We start from the raw sequence: 16,954 nt of genomic DNA, 5'->3' as shown, positions 1-16,954 counted from the left end.
GAAAGCCCAGACCTAAAGACAGACCCACACTGGGATAGGCAGAGGTGCCAGAGACAAGGGAAACTGAGACTGCTTCAAACCCAAAGGCGGAGAAGCCGAGGAACAGCCAGAGATGGGGCCAAAAGACAGACCCAGAGCCGGGAGGAAGGGGATCCAAGCTCCAGAGGCAGCTGGGAACGGTGTGAATGGGGTGCGGTCACCCGGAGGTCCCCGCCCTGACCCAGGCCTGCTCTGGGGCTGTGGGACCCCAGAATCCACTTGGCGACGGGGCCCTGCACACACCTTCCCGCACCACAGGTAGCAGCAGGACTGGGTCTTGAGGATGAAGACGTCATTGGAGTTGAGGGAGGTGGCCCGGGCTGGAACCTCAATGGCCTTGGTATTGTTGGCCCCGGTGCCTCGGACCTGGAACAGCCGCGTAGAGGGCACAGGCTCCAAGTTGTTGGCCCGAGAGGTGCCTCCCTGCGGGTGTTGGCAGAAGGCAGGGGGAGAGGGTGGGAGTAATTCAGTAAGGAAGATGATGGGGGATCAGAGAGACACAGAGAACCAGAGAGAAAGAGGGGTTCAGGCAGGGTTTGCTTGCCTTCCATTTTCAAAATACTCCTTGGGTCATGGTACTCCGATGCTCAAAACCCTTCAATGGCTCCCTACTGCCTACAGAATAAAACCCAAGCTCCTCGCCAGACATTTCAAAGTATCATACGATGAAGTTCCAGATTCACACTTGCTACTCTCTCCAACCCCTCCAGTTCAGCCAGGCCAGGCTTCTTGCTGCTCCCCACACAGCCCTTTCTCTTGGGATCTTTGTTCCCATCGCACCCCCTGCACAGCCTGCCCTCAATTTATCTGCTATGCTCTTTAACTCTGACCCAAACACCAAGATCTCCTCCAAACCCCTTTGACACTGTGAATTCTCTGCTCTATTCCAGATTATCGTATACTTGCTCTCTTTTGAACGTTACTTTAATCTCTGACCTGTAACTACACAGTGCTTCGGACTGCTAGCCCACTGCTCAGGCACAGCCACATGGCTTTCCTCCCCCAACCAGGTGGTAAACAGTGTTATCATGTCACTCTTCTCCCTCCTTTGCTCTTGGTAAAGGACTCTGTGCTTAGTAGGTACCCAAGAAACAAATAATTGCTGAAGTGAATGCATGTCATAACTATTTCATTATGTTGGAATGCACCAAAGCAATTTGGACAGGTGCATTGTTTAGGCAAATCTATTTAAAATAACTTCCTTTTACATGTAGAGGACTCAAGGAGTTGGGGTGTAGAGAGCAGATACACTTGGCACATAGTAACTGCTCATTACATGTATGTTTCAGCATAACCTAATGGATATTTCTATTATCAGTTCCACATGGGCAAGGGCGCCTCAAACGGTCCTCTCCCACCAAGGAAAGGCTTGGCCCCTCGGCCCCTCCCATGCCCCAACCCCAACTTCCCCACCCCTTCCCCCAATGGAACTCTGTCCCTTCTCTGTCTTCCAGATGCCCATCCAGCCTCTGTCCAGCATCCACACCTGGTAGATCACCATACAACCCTTGAAGATGGACATGAGGTGGGGTGGCTCCTTGCCCATTGGGACACGGATCTGGACCGGTTCGCCATTGTACTTTTGGTCAAGGTTGACTGCTTGATAGGCTGAGGCTGCGATTTCATCCTGGCTGGCCTGGCTGCCCTGAAGATGAAAGGAGGGAAGGGGAGCGATGGGGGCAGCTCCCACCCTGACTCCGATACCCAGCCTCAGCAATCCATCCCCCCCAGCCTCCACGCCCTCCAAACCTTAGCCTGGACACAGCCCAAAACCCAACCTGACCCAGCTCTCAATTTTGATCTCTGAGCCTTGTCCTTCCCCAGTCCCACCTGCAACCCCTGCCTTAACCCCAAGCCTCTTCTCCTTACTGCACCCTCCTTAGGGGAAATACCATGAGCACCACACCACTCACCCCCAGCACCCTCACATAAAAGTCTGGGCAATGGAGGACGGGTGGAACGCTTATTAAAAGGTAGGTTCCAAGGTCCCACTGCCCAAAATTTTGGTTTGTAGACCTGAGTTGGGACCCAGGAACCTACATGCTTTTAGCAAAGGGCACAGGTAATTTGATAGTTAGTCCATAGATTACACCAGAAGTGTCCAACTCAAAGGTGATGGCCACTTGGCAGGGACTTGGTAGAGGGGGAGTGGAGCTGGCTGTGCTCCAGGGAGGGCAGGGCCTGACCTGCCAGATGTAAAGTAGGTAGTGCGGCTTCTCGCCAATGAGGTAGGTGTAGAGCAGCAGGTAGCAGTCACCCCCATAGAAGTGGCCTAGCCACCTGGAATCCACAGGCACCAGCTCCAAGTTCTCAACGCGCCACACCTGGGACCAGTGCCAGGCCCACGTCAGGCCCAGGATGGATCCATCACCCCCCTCTGCACCCAGCCCTTGGATCACCACCCACCTCTTTTTCAACCACCTTCCCCTTGACATACCTGTACCTCCCCACTCCCGTCATCTACCATCTTCTGCTGGGCAGCCACCTGAGGCTGGACATGCATGGACGTGGCATCAAACTTCACCTGCTTCACCTTGGCTAGGGTTGGGGTGGGGGTGATCATGACACCCACTGTCTCCAGTGGATGACCTTAGAGCCCAAGTGTGCCCTGGATCCTTACAACAGCCTTGAGTGGCAGTCTCAGTTCTTACACCCATTTTAAGAAAGAGGAAACCGAGGCTAGAAGGATTCAGGAGCTTACCTCAGAACTCTCTCTCTCTGCCTCTGAGACACAGGCTTAGCCAGGGTCTCCCAGGGGAGCCAGGAAAGGGACAGGCTGTTCTCAGCTGTCATTTTTTAATGACAACTCTTGAGCTTATCCATGTCCCCTTGGGTCCCTGGCCCAGCCTGGGGGAACCCAGAGCCAAGCTAAAAGCATGCACGGGAGAGGGAACCGGGAAGTAAGGGTGGGAGGCCACTCAGGGTGCTGCGCAGTCCCCGCTCCCAGTTCTTGGCCCCCAGCCTGCCTAGGCCTGGTCCTCACCCACGGAGCCCACAGTGTGGGTTGTGCCCAGGCCTGAGGTCCGACTGGGCACTGTCCACTTCTGGAAGAGCTGCTGAAAGACGGCCGACTCAGCCCCATCGTTCTGCACCTCCACCTGCGTGCTGGGTGGGTACTGCTTGGCTTTGATAAAGTTCTGGGCAAAAAAGAGGATGGCCAGGGGCTATATCCCTTCCTTAGCCTCCAGACCCAATGCGAGACCAAACCTGGCTCTAATCCCAACCAGACTCATCAGCAAACCCAACTCGGGTCCCAAGCCCAAACCTGAACCCAACCCCAATCCCAAAGCTGATTCCAGGCCTAACCCTGCTCTGACCCACGTCAAGGCCAAACCAAAACCAAAACCTGCCCCTCCATCAAGATTAACACTGACCTCAGATCTAACTGACCTCAATGCTGCTTTGAATACTGACCCTAAATCTCTGACCTCAACCCCAAGGTCAAAGCTGTATCCAAACTTGGGCCCACCTGAATTCTAACTCTAACCCTAACCCCAACCCTGAACCCAACCCCCAGTCAAACACTGACCTCAAAGCACTTAGAACTACTAGCTCCAGCCTCCACAGTGACCCCAAACTCTAACTTGGGCCAGCCCCAAACCGCCCCAAGGGCTGCTCTCCATTTCCCCTCCCTTCCTGGAATCAAGCTTGAGTTCAGGGAGGTGAGCGCCCACCTCCTGATTGCCAGGGGGGACTGCTTTCAGGAGTGCAGAAGTGACCGTCAGGCCCCAGCCTGCTCTTCCGAGTCTTTCCTGTCCTCTGCCTGGGGCTCTGCCATCTGAACCCCACTCTCAAGCTCCCCCTGCTGCATCTGCCTCTCACCCCTCCCCCTGGCAGTTCTCCCCCCTCCCGGCCCCTCCCTACCAGCGCCTGGCTCATGGCTGCCTTCCTCTCCTCCGCGTTGGCCTTCTTTCCTTTCCACACGTAAATCTTCAGGCCCCCCTGGTCCAGGATATAGCAGTCCTAGAGGTGTGCAAGGAGAGCTGGGGTGAGGGCCTGAGGGTGCTGGGGGGGGGTTGAGGGGAGAGGTAGGTCGGGGTGAAAGGAGCTGGGAGTTGGGGGGCAGGCTCCCCCAGACCCTCTCACCTCGTGACTGAGCAGGTCCTGTGTGAGGGGCTGCGTGGCCACTTCCCTAATCACCAGCTTTCCCTCGGAGTCCGAGACGCTGCAGGGCAAAGTAGGGCGTGGACAGGAGGCGCCCCGGTCACTCCCAGGTCCTGGGGCGCGCGGCCCCCCCCCCCAGGAGGACCCCGGCCGGGCGCTCACTGGTACAGCTTGAGGCTGGCCTTGAGGGCCGGCTCCACCGCCGAGTCGGGCACCGCTGCCTTCAGCTCGCGCTGCGGGCCCAGCACGTGGCGCATCACCTCCATCAGCTGCGGGGCCGCCTGCTGGTTCTCCCCGTCCACCACGCCCACGTAGGCGCGGCCACCTCGCTCCTGGTCTCGGATCTCCTTGGCCAGGTTCATGCCCTGCGGGGAGGCCCCGAGTCACCCCTGAAGGCTGGCGAGGCCGCGCCCCCCCCCCAACCCAGACGCTGCGCGAGCCCGGCCCACCCCCAGCGGCCCCGGGGCTGAGGGCACCTGCCCTGCTTCTCCCCCTTGAGCCGTTTCAGGTGCGTGTGAGGAAACAGGTGCAAGCCGGCAGGGAAAGCACCTTGCCTCGCTGGCAGGGGTGGTGTCCTGAGTGGACTTGTGGCACCTTCAGGTTTTGGTTTTGGTTTCGATTAGGGAAGCTGTAGGTTTGTGATCATGCAGAAAATTCAGCATTCCCATGGACCTTCAGTTTTGACCTTGTTGCATCTTTTGACGTTATTTGTGAACAGTTTTGCACAAGATCTGAGCCCTAAGGACCATTTTGCCCCAAAGCTCACACACACACAGAAATCACAGCCTCGTATGCTCGCACACACACACACACACACAATTTTCCTCACATACTTGCATACGCAGCACACACACGGCAGTCCCACATGTGCTCACACAGACACACGGAATGAACAGCCTCACATATGCTCGCTCACACTACATGGATACACAGACACACACCTAACAGAACACGTCCCAGACCGGCACACACAGACACACGCTCCGGCTCCGCCCCCTCAGTCCAGCCTCGAACAATGGAGTCGCTCCCGTTTTAACCCCAGGCCCCTTCGCTCTCCACCCTCCCAGGCCGGGCTCTCCAAGCTCCTTTACAGCTGCCTCCCTTCCATTCTCAGCTGCCAAGGCACTGGCAGACTCCCTCCACCACGCACCTTTCCCGCCTTCTCCTCCCACTCCTCTTCCTCCCAGAAACCCTCCCTGAACCCTGGAGCCTCTGCCACACCCCGAACCCCACCCCCCTGCTTCTCTTTCCCCTGCCTGTCCATCTCCCCACTGGACACCAGCTCGCTGGGGTGGGCTCTGTCCATTTCATTCACCCCTGGTTGTCCCATGCTTGACCCGAGTCTGCACCACGGCAAGGTCTCGTTAAATATCAGCAGATTAATATGTTGCACAAACTCCGCATGCATCCCCTCTCCCTCGTGCACCTAGAAACCCAGATTCACCTTGGCACACACCCTCCCCCCTCCAGTCAGGGAGAGAGCCCTGGGGAATGGGGGACCCATAGGGGCCTGGCAGAAGCTTGGCAAGTTTTGGGGTGTGGGCATGTGCTGGGTCTGCAGGAGCAGGTGGGGGTTTACCCGGAGTCTCTCCATGTGGTTGCTCTCTGGCCCGTTCCACTGGATGATTAGCTTCCCGAGGTCCAAGAGGAAAACATCCCCACGGTTGAAACTCTTCCAGGACATCTCCACCTGGGGAGCCATGGGGAGCCATGAACCCCTCTCAGAGCCCCGCCTGTTGTCTCCTGGACCCCCTTCCCTGCCCCTTGCCCCTCCTCAGCCTCTGCCTTCCACTCGGAACTGGACCTGAGCCCTCCTCCAGGCTGGGAGGGTGGCCAGGAGACCGTGCCCCATGCTTGCCCCAGAGACCCCAGCGGAGCCTGCCCACCTCTCCAGCCACCACATTCCTCTTGCCCTTGACATGCAGCAGCCGCCGGACATTGTAGGAGTTAGTCTCCACCTGCTTCAGGCCAGAGGCCACGCCCCCTTTCTGGATCCTGGGAAGACAGGTGAGGGTTGAGGGCTGGCAGGTGTGACTGCTGCAGCTGGGCGATCCGAGGGGCAGGGCCGGGACCAGGTGAGGGGCACAAGGCGCCAAGGGCACAGGTGTTAAGGAGTCTTCACACTCGGGTGTGCAAGTGGAAGGTTGGTGTGGAACACTTTCACGTGGCCCTGAGAGTGAGCGTCTCCTGAAAGTCCTGGACCCCTTACTCGCCTCACTCTAGTTCTTGTGGCCGAGGGCCACGAGGATCAGGGCACAGTATTGTTGAAGGTAGGACTGAAGTGAAGGACGAGGGGAGAAAGGTGCCAGCTCGAATGCCCAAGGGAACTGGAGGAGGGGTGAGTAAGATAAAAGGGGGGGGGGTTGCCTGTGGCTGACTGGGGGCTCCCAGCCTGTCCCAGACATCAGAGGCTGCTCGGCTTCAGACCGTGTGTATCCATGAGGGAAGCCGGCGGCCAGAACCTCAGACATCTCAAGAAAAGCAGAAAATGTGGGTTTAGAGAAAGGGGGGAGCAGGTATTTGCTTTCAGCCAGAGGAGAGGCTTGACATGATGCCCTGGGGGCCTCCTCAGATGCTGAGCTCTCTGGGACATTGGAGTAAGAGTTGATTTAGAGATATTGGTGTTAACAATATTTCAGAAGGACCTCTGGGAGCAGCCAAAGGCATTCTCAGAAAGAGAAGGGTCCAGCACCCAGCAACAGCAGAAATGGGGGTGGGGGAGGGGAGAAAGGTGAGGAACAATCACCAAAAACCCATGAGGGCTTCCCCCACAGGGGCCCCCCCATAACCTCAGACTCCCTTCCTGGCCCCGGGCCACCTCCCACTGCCCAGGACCTTTTCCCCAGCCCAGGTCTGCCCCACCCCCAGCCTCCGTCTCCCTCCCCAGCCTGCAGGGCCTCCCTCCATACACAAGGCCCTTCTTGAAGTAGCCCCGGAAGGTCTCGCTCTCGTTGCCCTGGACCTCGCGGTGCTGGACGGCCCGGCCTTCCAGGAAGTCATCCATCTGCGTGGTGTAGATGGCGGCCGCTCCCTGCTCATCCTGGGAAGAGGCCTGGCCGACCCAAAAGTGGATGTCGTAGGACAGGTGGCCGCCGGTCTTGTGGATCTAGGGAGAGGGCGTGCCCGGTGGGCCCCAGGCCTCGGGCTCCCACGGCCTGTCCCCGCCTCCATGTGCCCAGGATTTTCTGGGCCACGTGGGCCCTGGACCACGGCGCTGGGCCCCGGGGGTCAGCACACCGGATGGGCGCTTGCAACCCTGAGTGGCAGCCCCGGCTCTGACACTGACCCTGGGACCCGGGCCAGCAGCTTCCCCTCTCTAGAACTCACCCACCTCATTGTAGACAGGAACAGAGTCCCGAAGTGGAGTGCATGGGCGGTCAGCGGGAGGGGACACACTTAGGTGGCACACAAACATGTGTATTGTATGGAATAATTACGTTACATATTTCATAGCTACTTTCCATTCGTGACACCTGGTACTGCCTCCTATTTACACTGATACAGGGTTCTGTTTTTAAATAAATGTATCTAAGCTTGAAAGGTGAGTCAACATAAAGAAAAATACAAATGAATGAAAAGTATAGGTGGTACCAGGATGTGGCAAAGGTTAAGAGGGTGATATGAAGATGACGAAGGATATTGGAATTTGGACTTGAGTCTGGATGACACTGTACCAGCTCAGAAGGTCCCCTGAGACTGTGAATCCACAGAAGTTAGCCTCAGCTGGGAGCTCAGTGGCTCAGAGGCAGGGGACACCCAGTAAATACTGCCGCTGGGCGGGGCCAGGCCAGCTCTCTGTCCTTGCCCCGGCCTCAGGTTCCCTCCCTGACAGCGCGTGGATGACCGGGCTTTGCTCTCTGCGCAGCCCCCTCTCCTGGCGGCCCCCACACTCACAGCCAGGACTACGTAGCAATCGCCATCGAAGAAGCTCCCGAAGGTGTTGGGAGGAACGGGCACCATCTGCATGGCCTGGGGAGAGAGAGAGCAGGTCCCAGGGTCTGTCCTGGCCACCCAAGACCCTGTGTCCAGTGAGGCCAGCCCTCCCACCTCCCTTAACCATGGGGAGAGGCGGAGAGAGGGCGGGGAGAAGGGGATGAGGAAGCTGGGAAGGACAAGGAGCAGGGAGCAGGAACAAAAGGAGGGGGAAAGGAAGAGGGAAAAGGAAAGTCTGTGGGCAGGAGAGAAGGGAAGGAGGGAAGAGCAAAGACAAGCGAGGGTGAAAGGAACGGAGAGGAAGGCTGAATGACAAAGGAGAAAGATGGAGAAGGGAGAGGAAGGGGATGCAGAGAAGGTGTGCGGGGGCAGGAGGAGGGGCGTGTGGAGCAGGAGGAAGGTGGGTGATTTGAGAGGAAAGGGGAGTCCGGGGAGGGAAGATGGAGCTGGGAGAGAAGGGTGTGGGGTGCCGATGGCTAGCACCCAGTGCCAGTGGGCCGGGCTGGAGGGAAATGCGGGCCATCCCGGGTCCCTTCCCTCACCCCGTCCCCTACGCCCAGGCGGGGCCTCACCTCGATCCTCCATATGTGCACCCCAGGGGTGGCGATGTTGAGGGAGGCTTTGACCTGGGTGCTCAGCTTGGTCATTGTGGACGAGCCTAGGAGCAGACAGATGTGGCAGCAAACGCTGAGCCACTGCCCCCCAACCCCTCGCGCATCAGGCACTGCATTTCCAGCCCAGCCTGGGAGAGGCCCCAGCAGGGCCAAGAGGCTGCTGGCTCAGGGCCTGCGGGGAGGAAAAGGTATCCCCCAGCCTTCCCACCCAGCACCGATCCTGTCACTGTCTTGCTCAAACACCCACCCTGGCTCCTCATCATCTACTGAATGAAGCCCCCTCACCTCAGCCTGTTGTTTGTTTTTTTATGGTGAAAAATATGCAGAAAAGTGATAAATTTCAAAGCACAGTTTAACACGTAGTTATAGAGCAAATGTCTATGATGATTCATAATCATTTAAGTCCTCTCTCTCGTTGGATCCTTCTCCCAATCTTCAGGGGTATTTGGGCATTTGACTCTTCCAACTTCTTGTCTTTTCAACAAGAAATCCTTTTCAGGGTGTCGACGTTATGGGGTAGGGGGATGAAACTGGTTGATGTTCTTGAAGAGACTGGTGCCTCTGGGTTTCAGGGCTTATCTGTATTTTAACGCCCTACTTTATCTAGCCCTGCACAATTTTTCTTCTTGAAAGTATTTTAAATCAAAGCCATGCTTGGTTAAAAAACGCATACAGATTTTTTGCAAGGAAAGCAAACAATAAATAAGGGTTTAAGTATGCACCCAAAAGAATTGAAAACGGGTTCACACAAAAAGTTGTACACAAATGTTCATAGCATCTCTACTCACAAGAAACAGAAATAACCCAAATGTCCACTAGCAGATGAAAGGGTAAACAATGGAAGATTATTCAGCCATGAAAGGGAATGAAGGGCCGATGCATGCAACATGGATGAAACTTGAAAACATTATACTAAAGTGAAAAAAGCCAGACACAACAGGACAAAATATTGCATGATTCCATTCATATGAAGTGTTCAGAAGAGGCAAATCCATAGAGACAGAAAGCAGATTAGAGGTTACCAGGGACTCAGCGGGAGAGGGGAATGGGGAATCTCTGCTTAGTGCATAAAGGGCTTCTGTTTAGGGTAATGAAAAAATTTTGAATCTAGATAATGGTGACCATTGCACAACGTTGTGAATGTACCAAATGCCACTGAATTGGGCACTTTAAAATAGTAAATCTTAGTTATGTGTATTCTACCACAATTTTTTAAAAAGTGTATGCAACTGTTTCCTGTCCCCCTGCTTCCCAGCGGCCCCCAAACACCCCTCAGTCTTGACTCTGGTGGCGCACAAGCTGTAAACCTCGCGAAGGCAGGAACTATGTCTGCTTGTTCAGTACTGAATCCCCAGCATCTAGAACAGTGCCAGCACATTGCTGAATGAATGAATAAATGAATGACAAAGAGTGAACCCTGCCACTGTGAGCCTCCCTCCACCTGCTGAGCCTGGCGAAATCTCCCCTCCCCAAGCTTCTTTTATGGCACGGGCTTTCTGGTTTTTGACCTATGGCTGTGTTCTCCACCCCAGCTGTTGGAGAGAATCACCCTGGGGAGCTGGGGAAAAAAAAAAAAAAAAAGCTGATGCTCCCCAGAGATTTTAGTTTAATTAGGCTGGGGTGGAGCCCGGGCATGCATCCCTTATTTTCCCTCTTAGGGAAAGGAGGCATGGGTGCTTTCTTAAGACTCCCCAGTGGTTCTGAAATGGGTATGTTGGAGAGCCCCTGGTCTCCAGTCACCCTTCTCTGTGCCTTCGCTGCTCAGCCCATTCCCCACCCGGCTGCTGTATTCCCACTGAGCCTACCACCTCCTCTGGGAATGCCCCTTGACCAATGAGTAATGAATGAAAGGTCAGGCTGCCCCCACAGATCGGGCCTCCAGTCTCTGTCTAATCTCCACTTGCACCTGGACTCTGAGTCTTCCCCTGGAATAATCCCTGGCCTTTTACTGTCTGGAAACGCCCAGCCCAGAGCGAGGCCTATCTCCTTGGCATTCTGAAGCTTGTGGGCAGGGCCCCTCCAGCCTATTCCTGCAAACGCCGGCTGCTTGCCACGTGTTTGCAGGAAGCCCCTTATGCTTGGACCCTGCCTGGTGCCCTGTGGGCCAAGCCTCCTCCATTAGGTATTTCTCAACCTGCAGAGCCCCGAGTGCCCCCAGGTCTCCTGGATCAGCAGAACCCAGTTGGGTACAAAGGAGGAGAATATTGCCTGTTTTATTTCAATCAGCACCTTTATCCACATCCCCCTTTCTCCAAGACATACTCCCTTTGACATTCACTGGCTGCGTGAGCTTTGGCCCCATTTCTGTTTCTTCATCTCTGGGGTGAGGTGGGGGGTTGATGAGGTGACCTCTACAATCCCCCCACCCCCGGGACAATTTCTGACTCTAGGAGCAAACCACAGCAAAAGGAATCGAGGGCAGACAAGAGAAAGCACTTCTTGCTCATCGGAGAAGGGATTCAAGGGAGCAGGAACTTGAGGAAACAGATCTCTCCTCCCCAGAGAGACATCAGGATTGGGGGTCTCCATCAGCTTGGAGGGGATAGGGGCCAGTCCTTTCAAGCCAGGTGGGGGATCCTGGGAGGGGTGGTTCTGTGTCCTGCCCCCCAGATACCGGCCAGCTGCTCCTGCCCCTACTGATGCTGGTCAGAGCAGCCCCCTGCTCCCCACCCTTTGGTGAGTCCACTTCAGCTCTCCCGCCTTCCTGAGCTGCTGGAAGGCACACGGACCCCTCAATCTGCGTCCCCCCGCCAGCCTGAGCCCTGGTTTGGAGCGATGTCTCCTCCCTCAACTTGAACTCACAGGCTTCCCCTCCTCACTGTTAACCCCTCACTATGTTTCCCAGCTTGGGAAAAGCACCATCACGCCAGATCCCGAAGTTGGTCAGCCTGGACAACATCCTGTTTTCTTCCCTTCAGTCTTCTGTTCACCTAAACAGCGGATTCTGACACCCTCCCCATCTCTCCCCTTTGCCTTCTCATATTGCCCAGCTGCCCGCTTGCCCCTGCGCTGGTGCTTCTCAGACCCCCAGCCTTGTCTTGCTGTCCCCTTTACAGACACACTCCACCCTTACATGCTCTTCTAGGCACAATTTAGGTGCCACTTCTTCCAGGAAACTTTCTCAGAGACCTCGGGCTGGGCTAGAGGCCAGTCACCCTGGCCTGGAGCCTCTCTCGGCCCAACCATGTGCTAATAAATGGACTCGGATGTTCCTGAAGACAAGGAGCTAGATAGGTTTTTGCCTTTGTAGCCCCCAGCACATAGTAGGTGCTCAGTAAGTCTTTGTGAAACTGAAAGAGTAAGCTGCGGAGGGAAAGGGGTATGCCTTCCTGGGACCCTGGGAGAGGGGTGGGATCTGGGGTTCCTGCTCTCTTCTGGTCCCATCTTTCCTTTCCTATCTCTGCCCTGGTGCCCTTGAGTGGCAGCTCCAGGGAGCCCCGGGGTCCTGCCACTGCTCTTAGCCCCAGGTCATGCAGTCCTGAGCCGGACAGAAACATGCGAAGGCAACCCCTGAAACAACAGGCACACCCTGCTTCCCCAGGCCCATGAGAGCAGAGGGGACAGCCACTCCTCTAGCCCCTCCAGCCCCAAAGCACAGACTCTGCCTCCCGTAGTCCCGAAGGATGCCAGGGCAGGACTCCTGGGAAGAGGGTGGCCAGTCTGTTCCAAGACCCTAATCTGGACTTGGCTCCCAGCCTCCTCCCCTCTTTGCAGCTGAAGGAGACAGCAGTGGGCTAATGAGGCTGAGGGGGTCAGGGCAGGAGGAAGGCTGGGGGAAGGGAGCTGGTCCATTCTGGGCTGGCCAGGCCCTGCCACCGGCCCCTGTCCAGCTTCTGCCCCTGCTGTTGCTCCTGCCAATTCAATTCCTGATGGCTGTTGCTCACCCTCTAGGATCCAGAGGGTGAGGACCCTGAGATCCCAGCAGTGTCAGGGGAATCAAGACATAAAGCAATCATTTACAACAGGGAGAACTGGGCAGGGGTGGTGGGAGGGTGGGGGTCGGGGGGGGTGTGGGGTTGGAATGACCAACTAGTCCCGGTTTGCCAGGGACGATCCTGGTTTTTCCAACTGGAAGTCATTCTCCAGACCGGGGTCACCCTAAGTGGGGTGGGGGCAGCAGGTGGGGAGGCTGAAAGAGCAGGTGTGTAGGGCGGGGTCTGCAAAATTCCCTCCATGGCAGCCCAGGACAGACTCGCCGGGCTCCGTGCTCTGCCCAGAGTGCCCAGTCTCCCCCTTGAGCCAGCTCCAAGGTGCTCCAGGAGGCCCCGCTGCCGGCAAGAAGCAGGGACCCTGTCCCTCCCACTATCGGCCCCATGTGCTCCCACCAGGTTGCCTTACCTGTCTGAGGGAGGCAGCTGCCACCTGGGAGATCTCGGGGAGTTGTGGCAAGCTGGCTGCAGGAAAGCGACCTTTGTCCCCACCCCTACCCCCCTCCTCTAGGCACTGCCTTCACCATATAAGGGAAGATAGGGCCCCAGAGAGGGAGAGAATGGGTGAGGGGGTGGGGAGGCAGGTGCCCGCCAGGTCCCTGGGAGCCCAGAGCCTAGAGACAACCTGACAGCAGGAGCCAGGTGTGCCCCGCCCTCAGCTCCCCACCCAGGGGGTAGGGTGGATTCTCCCAAGGGCCCAGGCCCTCACCACAAGTGGACGGCACCGGCTGAGGAGGGCAGAGGGCACCTGGAACCTTCCTCCTACTAGCTGAGTAGTGGAGGCTCAGCTGTCTTCTCCCCTTCCCTGGGGAGAATGTTATTTGGAAAAGGCAGGATTTCTGAGTTCCAGAGCCCCAGACCCAGAGACGCAGGGCCAGGGTTCCCACTCGGGGCCCCTCCAGGCTGGATGGGGTCCTCACATCCCTAGGGGGTCGCTTCACTCAGTGAAGTGGAGGGGTAAGGACGGGGAGCACAGTGTACTCTTCCTGAAATGCCCCTCCCTGCCCTGCACTGCCCCATTCAGTGAGGCACTGGCTCCACCTGGAGATTTTATGAGCTGCCATAAACCAGTGCCTTTGGACTCTGCTCGATCATGATCATCCGTCTCCCAGAAGCCAAGGCTCCAGTTTCGGAACCTGATCCTAGAGGGACCCCATCAAGGTCAGGATGAGAGAGGGGCGTGGCCCTCTCTTGGGTGGGTCTCATTCCAAAACTGGCTTTGCTCACAAGCTCAGCAACTTGGCGAGCTGCCCCTAGCCTCCACCCCTGCAGCAATTCTCCTGTGGCTGCCTCTGAACCCTGGTCCTTAGCAGGGTAAGGTGAAGTGGGCTGGCTGAGAGCAGCCCCTCCTCCTGGCCACACCCTCCCACGACTTCTGGAGACCAGGTGTGCATGAGCGTGTGTGTGTGCGTGTGTGTGAGCGCGCGTCTTTGTGCATAGTCGTGTACCAGGAGTAAACAAACGGCAGGTGCTTTTATTTATTTATTTTCTGTTTTGGGGAAGAAAATCACTTTTTTCTAATTAGTCCCAGATAATAACATTACAGCAGCTGGTTTAAGGAAGCCATGCAAACGTATGTCCAGCCCCAAACTCTGCACCATCTCAGTGAACTCTTCTATACAGTAAAATTACCCTCTCCTTTTATGATTCTGAAACAAGGAAGCTATTAATGATAGAGAGGTTTAACTGGTGATTATATACTTTATACTTTCACTATCAGTTATAGTTTTATGCTTAATTAACTTAGTCATTAGATCAGATTTTCCCTTTCTTTATTTTCAACTTCTTGATTAGGTTAATCCATCTGCAAAGCTGCACTGCTTCAGCACCTCGCTGAAACCCTCACAAAGCTTAATAAGGTCATCCTGGTTGCGGGCACACTCCAAAGACTGTTTTATCTCATAATGGCAAGGGCCAAACTGCTGCTGCTGCTGGTATGCTGTGCTGGCTGGGCTCCCCGAGGCTCCTGGTAAGCGACCTCAGGCCCTGACGGCTCAGCATTTCTACCGCCACCAGAGCCTCCAGTGATGGGCGTGACCCAGCGTGTGCCCTCAGTGATGGGCGTGACCCAGTGTGTGCCCCACAGCAGTGTGTTCACAGCCACGCCAGCTGCAGTGGTTGCCACCTGGGCCATCAGACCTGGCTGCCGGAGCGCAGCAGCACGGGAACCCACTGCTGGCGGCTGAGATGCTCGGCGCTGGCCTGGGCGCAGCTCTCATCCGGAGGCGCCCGGCTGGCCAGGCAGACCGCGTGAGGTGCGGCTTCGGCTTCCACATGGCATCTCAACTACGCTGCGGCAGCGGCTGCGAGGTTCTAGAAGGACGGAAGCCTGAGGCGTGAGCCTGGCAGCTGCTGCGGAGAAGAAGAGAGGCCCGACGTGGTAGCAGCTTCAGCCCTATTCATTTATTTAAATAGTAATATAACAATTTTTTTCTGAATAAGAAGGAGTATATATGTTCACTCAGTTATATGAATAAGCAAAAAGAAGAGAAAAAAACTTACCCATAATCCCACTACAGAGATCATCTACAGGGAATTACTCTTAGTGACTTGATTTGGAGTATTTCTTTCAAGTCACTGTCTAGTACATACGCTGGGTAAGTAGATTATATGTACATAAGGTCTATCTCACTGTATTTATACTTTTTATGTCACATTACATATTATTTTGCAACTTCATTTTTGCCTCATAATATTCCACTAGACAGATTGCTTAGTTTATGTAACAATTAGCTCATTATTGGAATTTCAAATTATATCCAACTATACAAAGAATATATCAGTATTCTTATCATTATGTCTTTGCCCTTCAGCTGTATCCAGGATTATTCCTTAGACAAAGTTCCTCATAGTGAGATTGCCAGGTCGAGATGTGAAAAGTTGCAATAAAACATAACCCCTTTTGCAAGATACAGGAGGACCTGTGCCCCCACATTCTCCCCAGTCTGAGCACCAGCATTTAGGAAAATCTCTGTCACATTGTCTAAATAGAAAATAGTCATTGGGTTGACTTTTGTTTCTTTGATTACCAGCGAGACAGAACATTTAAGAATATTTATGGGCTATGTCGTCTTTTGTAGACTTCCAATTAACCTGTCGGAATTGTCTATATATTTAATGTGCTAATACTGTTAACCTGTTTGTAATTTATGGTGTGCCTTTCTCCAGTTTGTTGCTTGCCTTTTAATTTAGAATAAGGAATTCTTGGAGTACTTTTGTTTTTTAAAATTGTTCCCAATTTCTTCCTTATGATAAATGTGAAACACATAGAAAAGTAGAAATAGTAGTACAATAATAAACACCTATCACTGAGAATTAACATTTGCCATATTTATCTATGTATAGATAGATATCTATATATTCAGATAGATATATTTGAAAGTAAGTTGCAGATATGGTGACACTTCAGCCCTAAATACTTAATTGATCACACATCTCCTAAGAATGAGGATAATCTTCATAATTGCAATTCCAATTTCATACCTGAGATTATTAACAATAATTTTTATCATCTTCTATCTAGTCCATATTCAAACTTCTCCAATTGTCCCCCAAAAGACGTTAACCTGGTTTTATTGATAAAGGTTCAAATAAAGATCTGGCATGTCCTTTGATCGTTATAGCTCTTCAGTCTTTTTAAAATATAGAATATAGTCTTTCCACTTTTTTTTCCTGTTACATTGACTTACCTGAGTCCAGGGCAGTTGTCTCATAGATGTTTATATTCTGTAGAGTTTTCTCTTATGGTATTATTTAATTTGTTCCTCTTCCTCCTTTATTTCCCATAAACCAGCAGCTACATCTAAAGGTTTCATTAGGTTCTGGTTAGAAGTTGTTTTTCAAGAATGCTTTAGAAGCCAGTGCTTCTCAAACTGTAATACCAAAAAAATCACCTGGGAAGCTTTTAAAAATGCAGATACTGATTCAAGGGGTCTGGGTGGAGCCCAAGTGTATGCAAGACTAACGAGCTCCCAGGTGAGGCTGATGTGCTGGTGCAGGCACCCTGCTCGCTCGGAGGAGCAAGGTCACCGGGGATGCTGCTGTGGACTTCACATTGTGTCACATCAGGAGGTGCATAATGTCAAGCCATCCCACTGTGAGTGATGCTAATTTTGATCCCTCTGTTAAGACAGTGATTGCCAGGTAACCCACTGTAAGGGCACGCTTTCCACTTTACAATTAGAAGTAATCGTGGAGGGATATTTTGGCACTGGCAGCATGGAAGTTTTTACTTTTTATTTACTACTTTCTACTTCTGTAATTCTTCTTTTGCAATTACCTTTTTTTTTTAACGCACAAGGTTTGTTTATTGCAACATTATTTGTAATTGTGAAA

The 16,954-nt window shown here is 54.0% G+C and overlaps 1 protein-coding gene across 1 annotated transcript in view; it reads right to left on the bottom strand.

Moving 5' to 3' along the window:
• VIL1 (villin 1) overlaps window positions 1-13,156 on the bottom strand; it is a 38,519-nt gene extending 25,363 nt beyond the window's left edge. The window contains exons 1-14 of the mRNA XM_077155130.1: window positions 13,029-13,156; window positions 8,649-8,734; window positions 8,038-8,112; window positions 7,053-7,249; window positions 6,030-6,138; window positions 5,723-5,833; window positions 4,306-4,508; window positions 4,126-4,204; window positions 3,904-4,002; window positions 3,023-3,176; window positions 2,477-2,577; window positions 2,226-2,363; window positions 1,526-1,684; window positions 283-462 (exon numbers count right to left, since the gene is read on the bottom strand). Coding sequence (XP_077011245.1) covers window positions 283-462; window positions 1,526-1,684; window positions 2,226-2,363; window positions 2,477-2,577; window positions 3,023-3,176; window positions 3,904-4,002; window positions 4,126-4,204; window positions 4,306-4,508; window positions 5,723-5,833; window positions 6,030-6,138; window positions 7,053-7,249; window positions 8,038-8,112; window positions 8,649-8,723 — 1,680 coding nt within the window. The 5' untranslated portion in view covers window positions 8,724-8,734; window positions 13,029-13,156. The remainder of the gene's footprint in view (window positions 1-282; window positions 463-1,525; window positions 1,685-2,225; window positions 2,364-2,476; window positions 2,578-3,022; window positions 3,177-3,903; window positions 4,003-4,125; window positions 4,205-4,305; window positions 4,509-5,722; window positions 5,834-6,029; window positions 6,139-7,052; window positions 7,250-8,037; window positions 8,113-8,648; window positions 8,735-13,028) is intronic.
• Between the last annotated feature and the right edge of the window lie 3,798 nt (window positions 13,157-16,954).

Source organism: Tamandua tetradactyla, chromosome 3 (assembly GCF_023851605.1).
Source record: "Tamandua tetradactyla isolate mTamTet1 chromosome 3, mTamTet1.pri, whole genome shotgun sequence".
NCBI classification, from domain to species: domain Eukaryota; kingdom Metazoa; phylum Chordata; class Mammalia; order Pilosa; family Myrmecophagidae; genus Tamandua; species Tamandua tetradactyla.
The sequence above is the reverse complement of the archived record's forward strand: the minus strand, read 5'-3'. Positions and strand labels throughout refer to the sequence as shown.